At 40.1% G+C, this 16,351-nt stretch overlaps 1 protein-coding gene across 2 annotated transcripts in view; it reads left to right on the top strand.

Annotated features, from left to right (window-relative positions):
• ABHD5 (abhydrolase domain containing 5, lysophosphatidic acid acyltransferase) overlaps positions 1-13,789 on the top strand; it is a 29,278-nt gene extending 15,489 nt beyond the window's left edge. For both annotated transcript variants that reach the window (XM_075418931.1, XM_009938079.2), the window contains 5 exons: positions 147-519; positions 3,507-3,661; positions 7,124-7,235; positions 7,773-7,959; positions 10,690-13,789. In XM_075418931.1, coding sequence (XP_075275046.1) covers positions 147-519; positions 3,507-3,661; positions 7,124-7,235; positions 7,773-7,959; positions 10,690-10,779 — 917 coding nt within the window. In that variant the 3' untranslated portion in view covers positions 10,780-13,789. The remainder of the gene's footprint in view (positions 1-146; positions 520-3,506; positions 3,662-7,123; positions 7,236-7,772; positions 7,960-10,689) is intronic.
• Positions 13,790-16,351: the final 2,562 nt, after the last annotated feature.

Raw genomic sequence — 16,351 nt, forward strand, 5'->3', positions numbered from 1 at the left:
CATTGTTCCATTATTTAGATGTTTGATTGTAGGCTCTCTCTCCTTTGAAAGGGAGCTCCTAGTTAGAACAGTGGTTTCCATACAATGTACTTCATATTTTATCAGACATGTCTAGGAACATCATTTTTTCCCCACTCTTTCTTCAGGTATTGCAAGCACATACAATAAACGCTATGTGTGTACATCTAATGGAAATAAAATATGGACACTGACTTTCGCTCCGGACCTTTCACATAAAACTCCGCTTGTTCTCCTGCATGGGTTTGGAGGAGGTGTTGGACTGTGGGCTCTCAATTTTGAAGACCTCTGTGAGAACAGGACCGTTCATGCTTTCGACCTCTTGGGATTTGGGCGTAGCAGTAGACCGCACTTTGACACTGATGCTCGGGAAGCAGAAAAACAGTTTGTGGAATCCATAGAAGAATGGAGAAAGGAGGTGGGGTTAGAAAAAATGATTTTACTCGGACACAATCTAGGTGGATTCCTGGCTGCTGCTTACTCATTAAAATACCCGTCAAGGTATGTGAAAATAAAGGAATGAAGGAATTCTTTTTCTTTATTGGATCAGTGGTTTTAACACAGATTTTATTTCATCAGGCTTTTTATAGATTATCTTTAAGTAAATGACTGGGCTGATTTAAAGAAACTTGATACTGAATTTTAAGCCCAAAGTACTAATTGTATGATTTGTTTCCAGGTGAACAGAAATAAGTAGATATGGTAAACATGCTTTTCTGTGCACTTTTCTGTGCCTCTTTGGTTTTGTTCAGTACCCTTTTGCCATGTTTTGAAGCGAAATGGCAAAGATCGTATTTATGGGTGAGTGTTTCGTAACATCTCTGATAAACATAGGTTTATGAAGGGAAAATAGGCCTGTTTCTGCCAAACTTCCCATTATTATGGATAACATTGAAACTTCTGAATGTAATTCCCCTAGGTAATTTATGCCTATATGCTAGCAGTCAGCCTGGTGCCAGCATGGTGATGTAAAAATCATTTTAGTGGCTGTTTGATTTAAGTTGTCTGTGTGCCACTTCGTATTTCTTCTTTGCAAAACAACCCAGCTGCAGCAGTCCTGCAATTGTATTTCATCAGCATTTTCTGCACCACATTGTAGCCAGCAGCTAATGCGGGTTTTTCCCCTTAAACTAGTAATTTGTCTGTTTTTTGTTATAGCCTGGTTGTATAGCCCCTGGTGAGCTAGGATCCCACCAACTGAGGTCATTCTGTATCAGAAACGAACATTGCTTTTGTTTAGATACATATAGTGGACTTCTGTAAAAAACTGTGAATATAAGTTTAACTTTCCACATCACATGGCAGATTCTATATTATACAAAACATTCTTTTTGTTTTATATTCACATTGATTTATACCATATAAATTTCTTTGTCTCTTGTTTGGAGAATTTAAAATAAATTCATACATCATTTTTTCCTAAAACACTTTGCCTCTTTCTTTCCAAGTGGATGATGGCTGGCACATGTGGCTGGAAGTGACGTATGAAAGTAGTCGTGTGTCTAAATCCAGAATTGCAATGAAGAAATGCAATCCTCTGCTCTAGGGATGTAGACCTGTTATCCTTTTGGGCATAAACCAGCTTTTAGCTCGCTGTAGTTAGTTTCTTGTTGGGATCACTTACAAGTTCCTTACCCCTTTTTCTGAAGTATCTAGAAGTGGCACTAGCCTACCCCTGTGTGATGGGGTATTGTTTCTGCCCCCTGCTGACTTACATCAAAAGTGACACTTTATGTTTTCATGCCTCGCTGTGCTTTAGCTATGGTTAATTAATTCAGGGGTGGTTTAGTTTGTGCTCACGTTACTAATGTTTCCCTGAAATTAAACTAACACCATCAAATCAGCAAAATGACTGGTAGGATCTTAAGACATCATTGAATCAAGTGAAAAATGTTAGCCAGATTGTCTAACAATGCATTAGAGGCTTAAGGGATTCTGGATACATATTGTTAGGAACGTAGATCTGTTTCTCCAAGCTTAAATGGTGCATTAATTTACTACGTTGTACCAGAGTTGTTCATGGGATGTCTGAGGTTACTAATCCAAAAAGATTCCCATTTAGAATATTCCCAGGTGGTGGTGGGTCATGATTTTCAAGTACTGCAACTTCTGGCCTATTACTTTTGGACGATTCTCATGGTCAACTTCCCGTTATCCTGGGTTATGTTTTAGACTTGATTACCAAAAGGAGAAATACCAAATAGGAAGGGAAGTACGATTCTAAGAAAGGAAACACGAAGAAAAGCTTACTCTGTTTTTATCCTGTGCGATAGCTAATGTCATGGTTCATGCACAGAATGTGTGGCTGTCCTGAACGGCTCCTCATTGCTTGTGCTCCTAATCTCTCCTGCTTGGTTTATATAGTTAAATTCTACCCCGTCCTCTCTTACTGTTGGTGTTTGCTGCTGTGTGCGAATATGCTCGTGGCTGAGCTGACAGCCAAGAAGTATCTTTGTGAGGTTAATCCTATTCAACTCCTCATTTCAAGCATGGATTTTTGGTTTCCCTACTGATTATAGTCCAGAAATAGCCTTTGGAATCACTTCTGACATCGTTTTAGGCACTAAGAACTCTGCTGTATTAAATATCTAATCTCATGGCTTTGAAAGAGAAGCAAGCCATGAAGAAGAAAGTAAAGATGATGAAGCTTGCATGGAAAATCACCTTAAATATGCAAAACTATAGTTACGACTCACTTTTTCAGAAATCAACAGTATCTAGGACAGTTAGAGTAGCTGTTATTATGGGATTAAACAGAAATGGACAATTCCAATCTACCGAGATGAAATAGATTTTTTGCTTGAGGGGGACTCGCAGCATGAAGTGATTGATAGTTGCATGTGCTGGAGACTGCTACTATGCTGTCTGTACTGAGATTCCTTTGAGTAGTAATTTTACAAATTGTCTCTCTGGCGTTTCTTTCATGACCTAAAATCAATAAATTTAGAAAACATCTGCTAATTTTGCTCGCTAATTTGCCTCTCTCAGTTCAAATTTTACTTTGATAAAATGATTTTTCAGATAAGTTGCATCTCTTCTTAGAACAGAGATCTTAGATGGCTTGGAAAAAAAAAGACTTTAGCAAGCTTACTTAAATGACACGGATGCAGTTATCTTCTTTTCTCTCAAATTAAACTGCTCCTGCAAATAATATTGGTTGAGCATATAGATGAGGCTCTTTTTAAAAATAGACACAAGACTGGCCCTTTTTTCAGATGTGTATGATGGTGGGTCTCTGTGGAATACTGAGTTTCTCTGTGACATGAGCTTCCATGTTTCTGGTGTTAATACATGTGATTAGTTGCAATTCAGTCTCTCTAATTAGCAATCAAAAGCAAAACCGTTGATGAATCAGGAACTAGGTAATAAGCCACTATGATATAAGTGACTAAAACGGGTTGCATAGTCCACAGATAGCACATTTCTGTTGTACTCAGTCAAAGAAAAATTAATGTACTCTAAACCTCTGAACCTTTTTTTGCTGACAGGGTCAAACATCTTATCTTAGTGGAGCCATGGGGTTTTCCAGAGAGGCCTGACAATGCTGAACACGAAAGACCCATTCCAATCTGGATCAAAGTACTAGGAGCTATATTGAGTCCATTTAATCCATTAGCTGGGCTGAGGATAGCAGGACCCTTCGGTGAGTTTTAATTGTTCTTAAATACCGTTTCTGTTTTCGTTAAACATAAACATGAGGCAGATACCACATTAAGGTAAGCTTTGCTGCAAGCCCATATCACCACAGAGTTGGAGGAGAAAATGGGAAGGGTTGAGGAAAGATGAACTGTTTAGGACAAGAGGACAAGCTCTTTCTATTAGAAATACTAGTACCATAGCTTATAGCAAGCCATATCGTATTATTGTAGGCTACAGTTACAGCGAGTCAGGTTATGTGGGCATCTGTTGGGGAAGCCTGACAAAGAGGCATGGACGTGAAAAGATTTTTTTTCTGATTGCCTCTGGTCACAGTCCATTTAGTTTCCCTTCCAGCTGCAGTTTGATGGACAAACAGGATTTCCAAATTTGGTTAACATTAGAAGGCAGTCTCTCATAGACTTATTTATCTTTGGCCTGAGTTTAGAGAAGTTAAATTGAAACTGGGTTCTTTCCATTCGCCATTTTCTTATTAGTCTAGCAAATTTTGTGGGTCTCGTTGGTGTTCTGCATTACAGTGGCAGTCTGTCCTTCATATTTCTACATTTCTTTGACAGCCCTCACGAGATGTTAGATAAACTCTATATACCCTGATACTAAGACTGGGTAGGGATGACCAAAAATGTTACAGTTTTAGTTGATGTGGGGATTGGGGAGAAGGCAGTGATCAAATCTGGAATTCATCATATGTTATTCCTTCCAGAGGGGAAGGAGGTTATCTGTCTATTACTCTCTGTACTACAGGAGTATCTGCTGGGGAAGCTTGCAAAAAGATATCCTTCAGGGTCCTCACAAGTTAAAATTAACTCATCTCTTCATCGTTTTTGGTACTCAGTCTGAAGATAAACTAGTGACATTTCTAGGCTTTGTTTATATTTAAACCACACCCGTCTCCTAAATCTCTTTCTATAGAATATGTATTTTAATGTGCTGATCTATTTGGTTGGTTTTGGCAGCATGTCAAAATTAGCTTTTCAGGCAAGCAACATGTTTTGTACAAACTTTTTTTTTTTTTTTAAAGTAATATGCTAATTCGGTTAACAAAACGACCTGAAGCATATTGAGTGACGAGCACTGATTTAATGCCTTTTATCCAATGACAAATGCATGCATAAATCAATCTATGTCGAAGAGTTCAAAGCTGAAGTTGTCTACCGTAGCAAGTAAGTGCAGTCAAAACCATGTGCAGAAACAGACCCTGTCTTGGCAAGGTATTCCCAGCCTAGCCTTGCTTACAGGTTGCTGTGGGGGGCAGCACTCTTCAAAATTTTTCATCCCATTTCTCAGTTCATGTGTTAAAAAAGTTTTGTATCATCAACTTCATGTGCAGTACTTGACAGGTGCAGCATAGTTCTTAGGGAAGGGTAAGTTTAAAGACTGTGCTGCGAGGTAGGCATCAAACCCAACCTGATGAGGGCCCGAAACCAAGCCCAGGTTTCCTTCTGCATGCACATGTGCTTAAACTGCTGGGCAGGCGTAGCTGTCTGCTTCTCACTGTGAAGCCAATTGCTCTTGTTCAGAGGTGTGAGTTAGGCACTTAAATGTCAGCCACGTTCTTTGGGATATCACGATGGTATCACATGGATATTTAATTGGACCCACAGGCAGGTACTTAAACCTGGGAGAGAGACAGTATCAAGAGAGATCTTTTTCTTTGAGTGGTTTCCAGTCAGTTGATTGGCATGTTTTCCTTCACTTAACTGGAACAGTCACCCAGGAGGCTCACAGTGTAGAGGTTTTGGTGCTTAAATTGGAGTTGCGAATTCCATTCCTAGACCTGAATGCCTAAAAATTCCTCAGGATAACAGTAATGTCACTGTGACCGCACCCTTTCTGTGGAACTTGATCTCTTACTATTTCTTTTAACATTTCCATGGACACTATGGAAAACATCAGCCAGACAATTGAGGGTGTTTTCAATAAACATTACCAGAATGAACCACTGTGATTTCATTCCAAAATTTGCTCCAAGGTGCCTTGACTCCTTGTTTCATTCTCCCCTGTAAATTCCTGGGGAAGTGAAGGAAGAATGGTTTTGCGATTGGATCCACAGACAAAAAACTTTTTATCAAAACAGAAAGTGAATTCTAAAATTTGGTAACTTTCAGTCCCCTGGTTATTGGAAGAGGGGGTGCTGTGGCATCTGTGCTGATAGAAGGGGAAAACACAGAATTAGTTTCTTTCTTCCAGGTACTCTTATTCCAAGCCAGCTGTATCGTTTGTGTTCAGAAAAGCCCCAAACAGACAGACAGAAAAAGACAGAAGTCCAGCAATTGAACTCTGCAGAGAAAATACAAGCAGCAGAGCAAACTGCAGAATGTTTGCAAAACCTCCATTGCTTCAGGACTTAAATCACTGTTTCATAAGGGAATTATTTTCTCTTGCACTGCGTTTGTTTTCTGAATTGATTTAAAGCGTACATAAGAGCATGTTGCAATTGTCTAATCTCGAAGATTACAAAAGCATAGATTACTGTGACGAGTTCTACTTAAATATTACCAGGCCTTTGGCCAGGGACAGGTGGGAAGATGTGACATCACCATAATTGCATAGATTAAGAACAGTCTTTTCAGTTGATAAACCCAAGTCGTAAACTGTGAGCCTAGCTCTTCAGGGATGAATAATATTCGTAGACTAAGATTAGTCTTTGGTGAGGCTCTTGGCCCAAAGATGCGTCTGGTCAACTAGAAGAGGCTTGTTCCTTGAAGAAGTGATTCAGAATAGGAGCTTAGCTTTAGAAAGCCTGAACTGGCCCATGAACTGACCTGCTTCTCTACTTTGGCTGTTAAGAGAGCATGGGGACAATAGCTTTCCTAGGTTAAATCTCGTAATTTATACCGGTTCTTGTGTCTCATGTTGAGATTTCTACACCTGTTTTTCAGCATAGACTTCTGTTCTTTCAACACTAGTTAGATGAACGAGCTGCAGAAAAGACAACTGTTATGTAAAAGGAGAACACAGACTTATATCTAAGGAAGAAAAACTGCCCAGCGTTTTCAAGAGCACCTTCTGGTTCTGAATGGTGGGATGCTTTTGGCCCACAGTGCTGCCAGAGGAAGGAGAGAGACAGTGCTGGTATCATGTGAGACTAAACTGATGGCAGAAGGATACTCTGCTTAGCCCTTTTGCTGGTCCCCTTTGCATGTTGCTTCTGTTGCTGCAGTGGCCCTTCTCAAACATTCGCCATATGTATTCAGCAGGGATTGAATTGCCCTCCTTCTGGGGCAACATAAAGTCATTTAGAATATTTATGTTTTGTTTCTGTTTGGTGTAATGCCATCAGGTTTTCCTAAGACACGCAAGTGGTGAAACAAAACGTTGGTGTAGAAGCAGCTTAGCCAAGACTTTCAAGGGAACGCGTTTGGAGGGTTGTAAGAAAAAGTGTTAGGCAATCTGATGAAGTTGCCTATACTAATTCCTCTTCTAATGGAGTTTTCTGCTTTAACAGGATTAAGCCTTGTTCAGCGTTTAAGACCAGATTTCAAGCGAAAATATTCATCAATGTTTGATGATAACACTGTGGCTGAATATATCTATCACTGCAATGTACAGTCACCCAGGTGAGTATGCGTTTCCTAATGTGTGTTATGAAGTCTTTTATTTACTGAATGCCTGCTACTCCCTCCAATGGCCATGGCAACAGCGTGCATGCTTTTTTTCAAAGTTGTAACATTCATTGTATTAATTGAAGGAAAAAATAGCATTGCACTTTTTCTGAATTCCAGAAACTGAAAATGTAAGAGCTATCCTAATTCTGTGTTTCTTCTAATCTATCGGTGTGTTAATTCGAGAGAGTTTGGTACGAATTTTTCATAAAAAAATTGTTAGTCATTTAATTTGTAAAGAATTTCATAAAAAACTTTAAACAGAAGGCATTTCATTCTTTTAAATGTTAGCACTCAGTACTGTAAAAACATGGGCTCTTTCTGGTGAAAATTACATGCAAACCTTGAAAAGTTACGTTCCGTAATAGTAAAAAATCCCAGCCTCATGTGCTATTGCACTCCATGTTACCAAAAGGCACAGATACTCCAATTTAGAGAAAAGGCCAACCCAATGGAAATTTAATTGTTTTCATGCTTTCAAATGACTTGAAGTGGTGAAACAGCTTTCAAGAACATGACTATTCCTTACGGATGGGCAAAAAGGCCGATGTTGCAACGGATTCCACAAATGGATCGAGACATTCCTATCACTGTGGTCTATGGAGCACGTTCGTGCATAGATGGCAATTCCGGCAGCACTATCCAGTCTCTGAGACCAAATTCGTATGTGAAGACAATCGTAAGTTCACTTTTAAAGCGGTTGCTTGTTTGTTGTGTGGATTTGTTTAAATCGTTTCTATATTTTTCTGTACCAACTGTGGAAATGCTGGCCCTTTGATTTAAAGCCCAGGGTAATAACTTCTGACTTCTGCAACAGAGAGAGAAAACAAATGTTAGATCAGAGGAAACCTAGACAAAAGAGTATTGAGTTCACAGAGTAAGAAAGAAACTTATTGTAGCACTAGAAGCTGAATTAGATCTTTGACCAAGGTCATTCTTCTGCTCTACAAAGTATTTTGCTCTATAGTGTGCTAATATAAGTGTTTTTTGTGGTCACTGGTAAGTACCCGGGGTTTTATCTGTGTTCTAAACCAGAGCAGTCCTAATATCTGCATATATATATAACATAGTGAGGAGGCTCTCATAATATCTTCTAATCTGTCTGTATGACGCTTTTGTTTCTCTGATAAGAGAGTGATTTGTACCTGGTGCTTAGGTTCTTGTAAGCGTCTTTAAATCATTAAAAAAATACTTAATGTTGTCTTCCTAGCTAGTACATTTCTGTTTAGAGGTATGACGTTGTCATTTAAAATGTGTGTACTTGCAACTTGGTGCAAATGTGCACACTGCATTTTTTTGTTGATTTCTATAAAAATAAATTAATTTTAAAGTATTCTTCACGTATTGTCACATCAGTTAGCCGTGATAATTGAATATACATGTATGTTGCAATGCTATGAGGTGATAAAGTGTTTGAATACACCAGCTGTCTTGTTACTGAAGTCTAGATCTATCTGGACAGAAGTGTACAATATGTGATGTTGATAGCATACTACAACAAGTCATTCAAGTACAATGTTATAACCTTGATGTAGCTGGCATCAGAGCTGGAACTCAAAGAATAGGCATCGTTATGGAACTGTTTACATGTCTTAAAGAGCACAAATACATTTCATAAATGTGGACATCCAGACTGAAAGTGTCACTTAACTGCTTGACCAGAGAGAAAGATGTAACAAAAAGTCACTGTTAAGACGTGTACAATAGGTTGCTAGGATAAAATGTCCTCAGTTGGACTGGGATAGGGTTAGTTTTCACAAGAAGGCGGTTGGACTGACCCAAACTAGTCAGTCGAACAGGATGTTCGATACCGTGTTATGTCATGCTCGGTATTTAAGTGAGGAGCTGGCTGGAGCAGGGGGCTTTGCTACTTGGGAGCAAGCTGAGCATCAGACAGGGAAAAAATTGCACTCTGTATATTGTTTTTATCAGTATTGTTGTTGTTATTTTCTTCTCCCTTTTCCGTTCTGTTAAACTGTTTTTATCCCAGCCCACCAGTTTTGCCTTTTCCTTCTGATTCTCTTCCCCATCCTGCTGGGGGGCAGAGGAGTGAGAGAGCAACCACGCAGTTCTTTGTTGCCAGCTGGGGCTAAACCATGACATATGCACATACCATTTAGGCAGATTTTTCCAGTCTGGTCAGTGGCTTTTAGAAGGGACTGTGGCTTTATTGTATTCCAGGTTAAAATTTTGTCAAGCCAAATACAGACTCCAGAAGTTAACTTGTAGCGGTAGAAATTATAAGGACATTCAAAAGCTGTAGGAGGGAAAGGGTTCTCGTAAGGCTGAGACATGGACTTGCAGTGCCATCCTTGGTAAAATGCACAGAGTGCTGGGGTTTTATTTTGTGTGTTTATTTGCAATTAATTTTTACTTTGAGTTTGTGGGGGGTTTTAACGCAGTTGCATAGCTGTACTTTTATGGGCTTCAGTTAGAAACTTTAGAGGGAATGTTTTAGTGGAGGGAGGGGAAAAATAGGTTTAAATGCAAATTAGTCTTTGACTGATTATAAAATCAAAGGAAAATAGGTCAAGTACCTTCTCTGTACACTATGGTGATGGCTTGCTTCATACTACTTTTGGCAGAGAATGATAAATTGTAGAAACAGTGTAACCACCCTCTGTGTGGTTACTTAAGCACTTAACTTCGTTACATAGTTGCTGTGAAATAACCTGTGTCACAAATGGGGTGGTTTCCCCACAATATGCTGCATGATTTGGATTTTACTTGTCCCTGCTTAACGTAGTAGTTATTAATTTGGAGGGTTGGAATCTACTTCCACAAGTCTAGAAAGTCCCCAGCAATTTAAGCTTCTGAGTTCTTAATTATTTATCCTAGTACCTTCTGCAGTCTCTTCCACAGAACTTTTGTAATAGGAGAATATGAATGATTTGATGCTCTCTCTTATGCAAACACTTGCAGAACTAAAGAGCAACTTCTCAGAACTATTTGAGTGGAGAATGCAGGAGATGAAGATGAATCAGAAGTTTGATATGTAAAGCATGTTCTCCAAAGTTTGTTTTGCAGTGACTTGTGTCGGCTTCAATGGTGGGTTTTTTTCTAACAAGGTGTGCAGTTGAATAAGCTGTAGTTTCACCCTCTCTTCCAGTGTAGCAAAGTTCCTTCAGCAGGTTCACCTCCAGCAGGTGAAACGAGCTTGTTTTTCCTTATGTTTACAGTCCTTTTTAGGCTGTATGATACGACCTCCTGACCACAGTTGTGCTAACTGCATTAGCACAGGCTGGGTGCAAGAGATCTGGTCCAGTTTTGAAATTTTTCTTTTCAAGTAATAACATATCAAGTAGGTACTGTGTAAAAGTCAGGTTCTTCACATATCCCAGTGTTTACTTATCTGTTTGTTTATTACATTCTTGTGATTTTGACCTGTTTCTTCACCTTTACCCTCTAGGCTATCCTTGGTGCCGGTCATTATGTGTATGCCGATCAACCTGAAGACTTCAATCAGAAAGTGAAAGACATCTGTGATTCTGTGGACTGACGGTCTTCTGTTCTTTGGAAAGTCATACCGTAGATAGCATTTAATAGCAATACTCCCTTTCCTAATCACTAAAGAATGCAGAGCTGATGGAACAGGCTCTGTTTGCACACAGTTTCTTCTAAGAAGCTATTTGCACACTTAAACCACTGAGTGCCTTTTTGGGGGAGGGGTGGTAGGAAGATTTGAAGCAAACTTTGTACAGCTTTGTTTGAGATTGGTCTTTAGATTGTTGGCCTGTCATATGTGAAATTACATGTAACTTTTTAAACTGGAATTTTATTCAAATTTTAATTGAATTTTGCACATGAACTCTAAAAATGCTGAATTCTGACACAGAACTGTATCGATACAGGTACAATGTATAAAATGCAGTTCGGTTTCTTTATAAACGTTAGTATTTTTTAGTTGATGTTTCATAGCAAGAATATGAAATTGCTTATATATTTTATTTTTGGAATCCAGAAGTCCGTATACAATGTAGTAAGAGGTTGGGGGTTTGGGGTTTTTTTTGGAGTGATAACAGCTTAGGAAGCTGATTTTGGGAGAGGGACAGGGCCAAAACAATGAGCAGTGTCTATCTACTGAAATGTGTGTGTCAGTTTGTATGGAATTTGGGCTCAAGATTAGGAAATCTTGCTTCTGTTGGATTTTACTTCCATTTATCTCAAGACATCTTTTTCTATCTGTGCAACTTTTACATGAGGCTCAGTTTGTAAGAGTCGATGATGTCACCAGCACTCATGCTTCCGTAAATGTTTTGATATGTAGATTTAAAATACAGAAGATGGCTTATTAGTTACCATGTATTTTTAACACTTTACTACAAGATTTGTTACTCATCTAAACCGAACAATTGTAGAGGAGTTGACAACGTTTTGGTTAGGGCTAGGGAGTGGCCATCTGGATAGCGAGCATAATTTGCTTTTCTTTGGTCAGAAAACCTAGTCCACTTTCTAGTAAATTTAGGACAGAGGAGAGGCAGAGGAAGAATATTGAAGTTCTCTAACTGGGAACTACAACAGGTTAGTGTATTTTAGTTAACATGCAGCCTCCTTATAGGAAGGATTATTACTGGAATGAGCAATACCACTGTAACAAATTATAATTATATGTTTTGGAGATTCTTTATATAATTATGTATTTTAATTGAGTATTTCAATATCAGAGATAATCCAGTCTCTGCATCTTTTTGAAATCGTATTTTGACATTAGTTCTTCACATGCTTAGTAAATTATATTAAGCAAAATACTTTGTCACTTTAAAGCCAAATTATGTGGTGGTTTTTTTTTTAACAAGTTTACATAAAGCTATTGATCTGCTTTTGAATATTGAATTGACTACTGAAAAGTTCTTGATACTTTTATACATAGAGAATTTGACTTAATGATAGCATCATCTTAAAGCTAGAACGGTATTCTGTGCATTTTTTCTCAAATTAAGGAAATGCACATATTTATGATGTGGAAGGCAAAGATACATAAAATATTCAGGAAATACTCTGATCATGTTCCCAGACGAACATAATCTCTCTCTTTCTGAAAGAGATATTTATCTATATGGTGTTATGTAAACATCAAACAGTCTTTGTGACTGCCTTGACTGATAGCACTTAATATCTAAAAAGCTAAAGATTTTAATTAAAAGTAACTATTGAATTAAATTACTCTTTCCATTAGCAGATGCTAGACTTTTTAAACATAATTTTGCATTATTTGCTAAAATCTTGAGTTCAAAATGGAATATCAGAATTTCAGTTATATTTTTGAATATAAGCTATAAATTATCGGTCATGCCACCATTTAGGTGGATGCCTTCGGTATGTATTTTTTCACCCTTTTCAGTGTCTAATTTGTATTAACTTAAACAGCTGTTTTAATTGTGTGTAAAAACCTAATGCAAAAACGTAGTCTAGGTCTCCTCCAAATAACAGAAGGTGAAACAAACTATTGGTATTTTCGGATAGCACTTACTGATGGGAATTCTAGATTCCACATCAAAAGATGGAAGTAGGGATAAAAATTGCACACTGAAAGTGAAGATTGTTTTAAATATCCCTTGCTTTTTCAGCTTATTGTACTGATCAGACTTACTGCTGAAGTTTGCACAATAAAAAAAAAATCTTAAATGTTATGTTTGATTAATGTGAAGACAAGCTTTTGTAACAATTGTGTGTAATTAAGCCCTGGAAATCAAAAGTAATTAATAAGTCGAGTTAAACCATGCAAAGCACATTAAAAATATGGTAATGCTTGTTTTCAGATGTCTCAATGTTCTTAGGTTTTCTTCTATTTAACTGAAACTGGTAAGCATTTGCCAACAAGTAGCTGCAAGCTCAGAATGCTGATTTCATATACAAAGAAAATGTTTGTTGGTTATCTTCCAGGCAGTATTAGATACTGCTGTGAAGGTCAAGATGGAGTTCTGAATATGCTACTGTGTGCACCATAACCCAATAAAGTTACTTTCATAAACATCGTAAGAGGCGCTGAACAGGAAATGGATGGCATATACTGAAAAGACTTGGGAGCTAGACCTTTTGTGAGCAATTACTGTCTAGGAATAAGCTCCGTTTCTCTAGAAGTTCTGTTTCAGTGCAGTGACCAGTTGCTTAAACATACTGCAGTGAGCACTGAGCACTCATGGTGCTATTTTTATTACAGCGCTATAAAATAAGACAAGAATCACAGGCCTAAAGGCACCTAAAGATCTATCCCGTTCTAGCATCAAAATGAAGACAGCTGTGTACCAGAGGCTAGGGCGTAACAAAAAGAATCCAAAATACTAATAAAAATCCAAGATTAACTGTCTAAGTCTCCAGGACACGCTCTTCTTCCTGAGGTTGCTGTGATAAAATTTTATTAAAGTAACTTGGTAATTTGTTTGCATGGCTGGGTTCATCTTGTTACTTATTGAACCCTGCCAGATTAGATTTTAGTTCTGAAAAACTGATTTTCAGGGAAGTAATTTATTGATAAGACTCTAATAAAACATTCACAACCATCACAAGAAGGTCCCCGTTTGTATCTGATTGTGAAATGGAAATGGAGAATGTGAATTCGTAGGCGTTGAACTTGGAAAAATGAGTTCAAACAGGAGAAATGCTGTCATCTGGTTTCACTGGGATTAAACCAATGCTGGCATTTCTTTTTAAACCTTATCTTTTTAAGGTTGCTACACCTGTTCGCATGGAACTGACATGACAGTCTCTGAAACACTCTCTGTGGGCCATTCTGGTCCCTCAAATCCCAGCCCTTCCAGAGCACAGTTACTCAGCTTTTTGACTGTGACTAAGACAAGATTAAATACAAAAAAAACCATCTGGAATCACTGTATAGGCAGACATGTTCAGGAATGCCTGTTTTGCTAGTGTTCATTAAAACGTGAGCCTCCAGGAGCCCGAGGATTTTAGTCAGCTGCTGTTTAAATGGGTAATTCCTTGGGGCTCCTCCACGTATCTGTCATTTTGTTGGGTTCTTCTCCATTGGTCGGTTCACCATCAGCCCATCCCGTGATCTTTAAGCACGGCAGCGCACCCAAGCTGAAAGCGGCACAACTCAGCTGAGGAGCGGCGGAGTGTGAAGGTTTGCTTCAAGAGCTGGATCAGCTCTGGGTAAGGATAAGGAAAATGGAGAGGGAAGGGTTTGACGTGCCTAGGGCACGGGGAGAGCAAGGGCTGGTGAACAAGGAGAGAGAGGAACCTGGCTGATGCACCTGGGGTAGGTGTGAATTTCTGGGCTGGAGCAGAAGGCAGCCTGCTGCCGAAGGAGCGCGTGCGAGGAGGCGACCAAGCCCCAGGCAGCCAGCATCTGTAAGCCAATTCGGTGCTAAACTGAAGTATCTTCTCGTGTAACTGATTCCTCGTTGTGTCCCTGAAACACTGAATCTTTGTTGTAGCTGTAGCTTCTCTCTGGGTGCTGGAGCTGGGCAGCAAGCTAGCGTTTACGTCTCCGAGCTCACTTCTGTTCAGCTTTGCTTGGGCTGCCCCACAAGAACACGGCTCACCGAGGTGAGGAGGGTGCCTGCAGCACCAGCTGGAGGGAGGTCTGGCCAGAGAACTTGGATCTGCGCTGTTTGGGGCACTGTGGAGTTTTGGTACCCTGCTTTGGCTGAAGCTTGTCCTCTGCATGCAAGTGCCGTTTCACAAGCTGGGCTCCCTTGTCTCAGACTGGTACTCGGATGGGAAACATGTAAAGAATGGCTGTCTCCTGCAGCGCTTGGGAAATGGTGGGAGACGGGATTCTCACAAGTCAAAAACGAGCTGATGGCGAAGCAGGAGGTAGGGGGGATGCTGGACTGGCTGGGGTAAGATGAGTAATCGAGATGTACAGCAAGATCATAAATCCGTCTTTTACGAGAGTGGAGGACCTTGGCCCTATTCCAGTTTGCCTTGTGTTGTAATCGCAGGAATATCCTACCTTGAGATCTGGACGTGGTCAGTAGAATGTAGAAATATAAAATACGGAAATACTTGTCACGTATATTTTAAAAATAAGAAACGTGAGTAGCGAGAACATACATCACTGGAATTTAGACGTCTTTGGAGAAGTGCGTAATTTGCGATAGTGATTAGCAGCAAGATGAAAGTGGTGACAACGCTAAATGTTAGGTGCTTACTTGTACTTTGTGCTTGGCTTGTAGAGGGAAGCTAGCAAGCTGAAATAGCTTGTTTTGGAAAGTGAGGTGAGGGCTGTGAGGTGGAGTGTGACCCCAAATGCATGCTGAGAAGGAGATGTGCTTGAAAATGAACGACTGCAAAAGCAGGATCTCCATATATTTACAGGTCTATTTCTGCGCTCTTGAATTCACCTACTTGATGTGTAAATGACTGGAGCGGCGTGTGGAGCAAGGTGCGGCTGTCACTTCCTTTGCAGCTTCGTGGTGTTCGAACGCTTGCCTGATACCCGGGAGCCTTTCTGCTTTGGTGTTATTTAAAGACATTTGCATTCACTCAGGGCTCAAATCTAAAACAGAGGCTGAACAGCTCAGTGGATGCAAATCCCCCGGCTGGAACGCCCCTCTGAAAAGGGGATTATTGCTCATGTTTACCCCAGGCTCATGTCCTCGGTGCCTGCCGGGAGTGAGATCGATCTCCCTCAGCTCGTCCTGCTGGACGCCGAGCCCCTGTGTTTGACTGCGTGCCGGTGGCCAGCTTTGCCTCCTGAGTGCCCCCAGTAGACGCTTTGATAACTGCAAGGTTGAGGGAAATAACCATTCTGCGAACACCGCTTAGCGAGGGTGTGCAGGCGGAAGACGCTGGTAGTGGGATATGGGGGAGAAGGACCAGCATGATGACTCCTGAGAGCGGTGGGATGGTGAGCCCCATCCAGCCCTTGGCTCTGGCTTCTCTCCAGCCTTGCAGGCCCTGCGTTCTGTGCTGCTGTCATCTCTCCTTGCTGCACGCCCCCAGCTCGCAGTTTCATTCCCTGTGTCCAGCTGCCCTGAGCTGCAGGATGAAACCTTGCAGCCTCCTGGGCATCTTAAACACCTCTGTCCAAGCGATCTGCCGGCAGTTAGCCCTCTGGCAGCTGAAACCCTCAGAAATATGCAACTGCTTCTGTAAAGAAACTTTGC

The sequence above is a fragment of the Opisthocomus hoazin genome, chromosome 4 (assembly GCF_030867145.1).
Source record: "Opisthocomus hoazin isolate bOpiHoa1 chromosome 4, bOpiHoa1.hap1, whole genome shotgun sequence".
Taxonomy (NCBI): Eukaryota; Metazoa; Chordata; class Aves; order Opisthocomiformes; family Opisthocomidae; genus Opisthocomus; species Opisthocomus hoazin.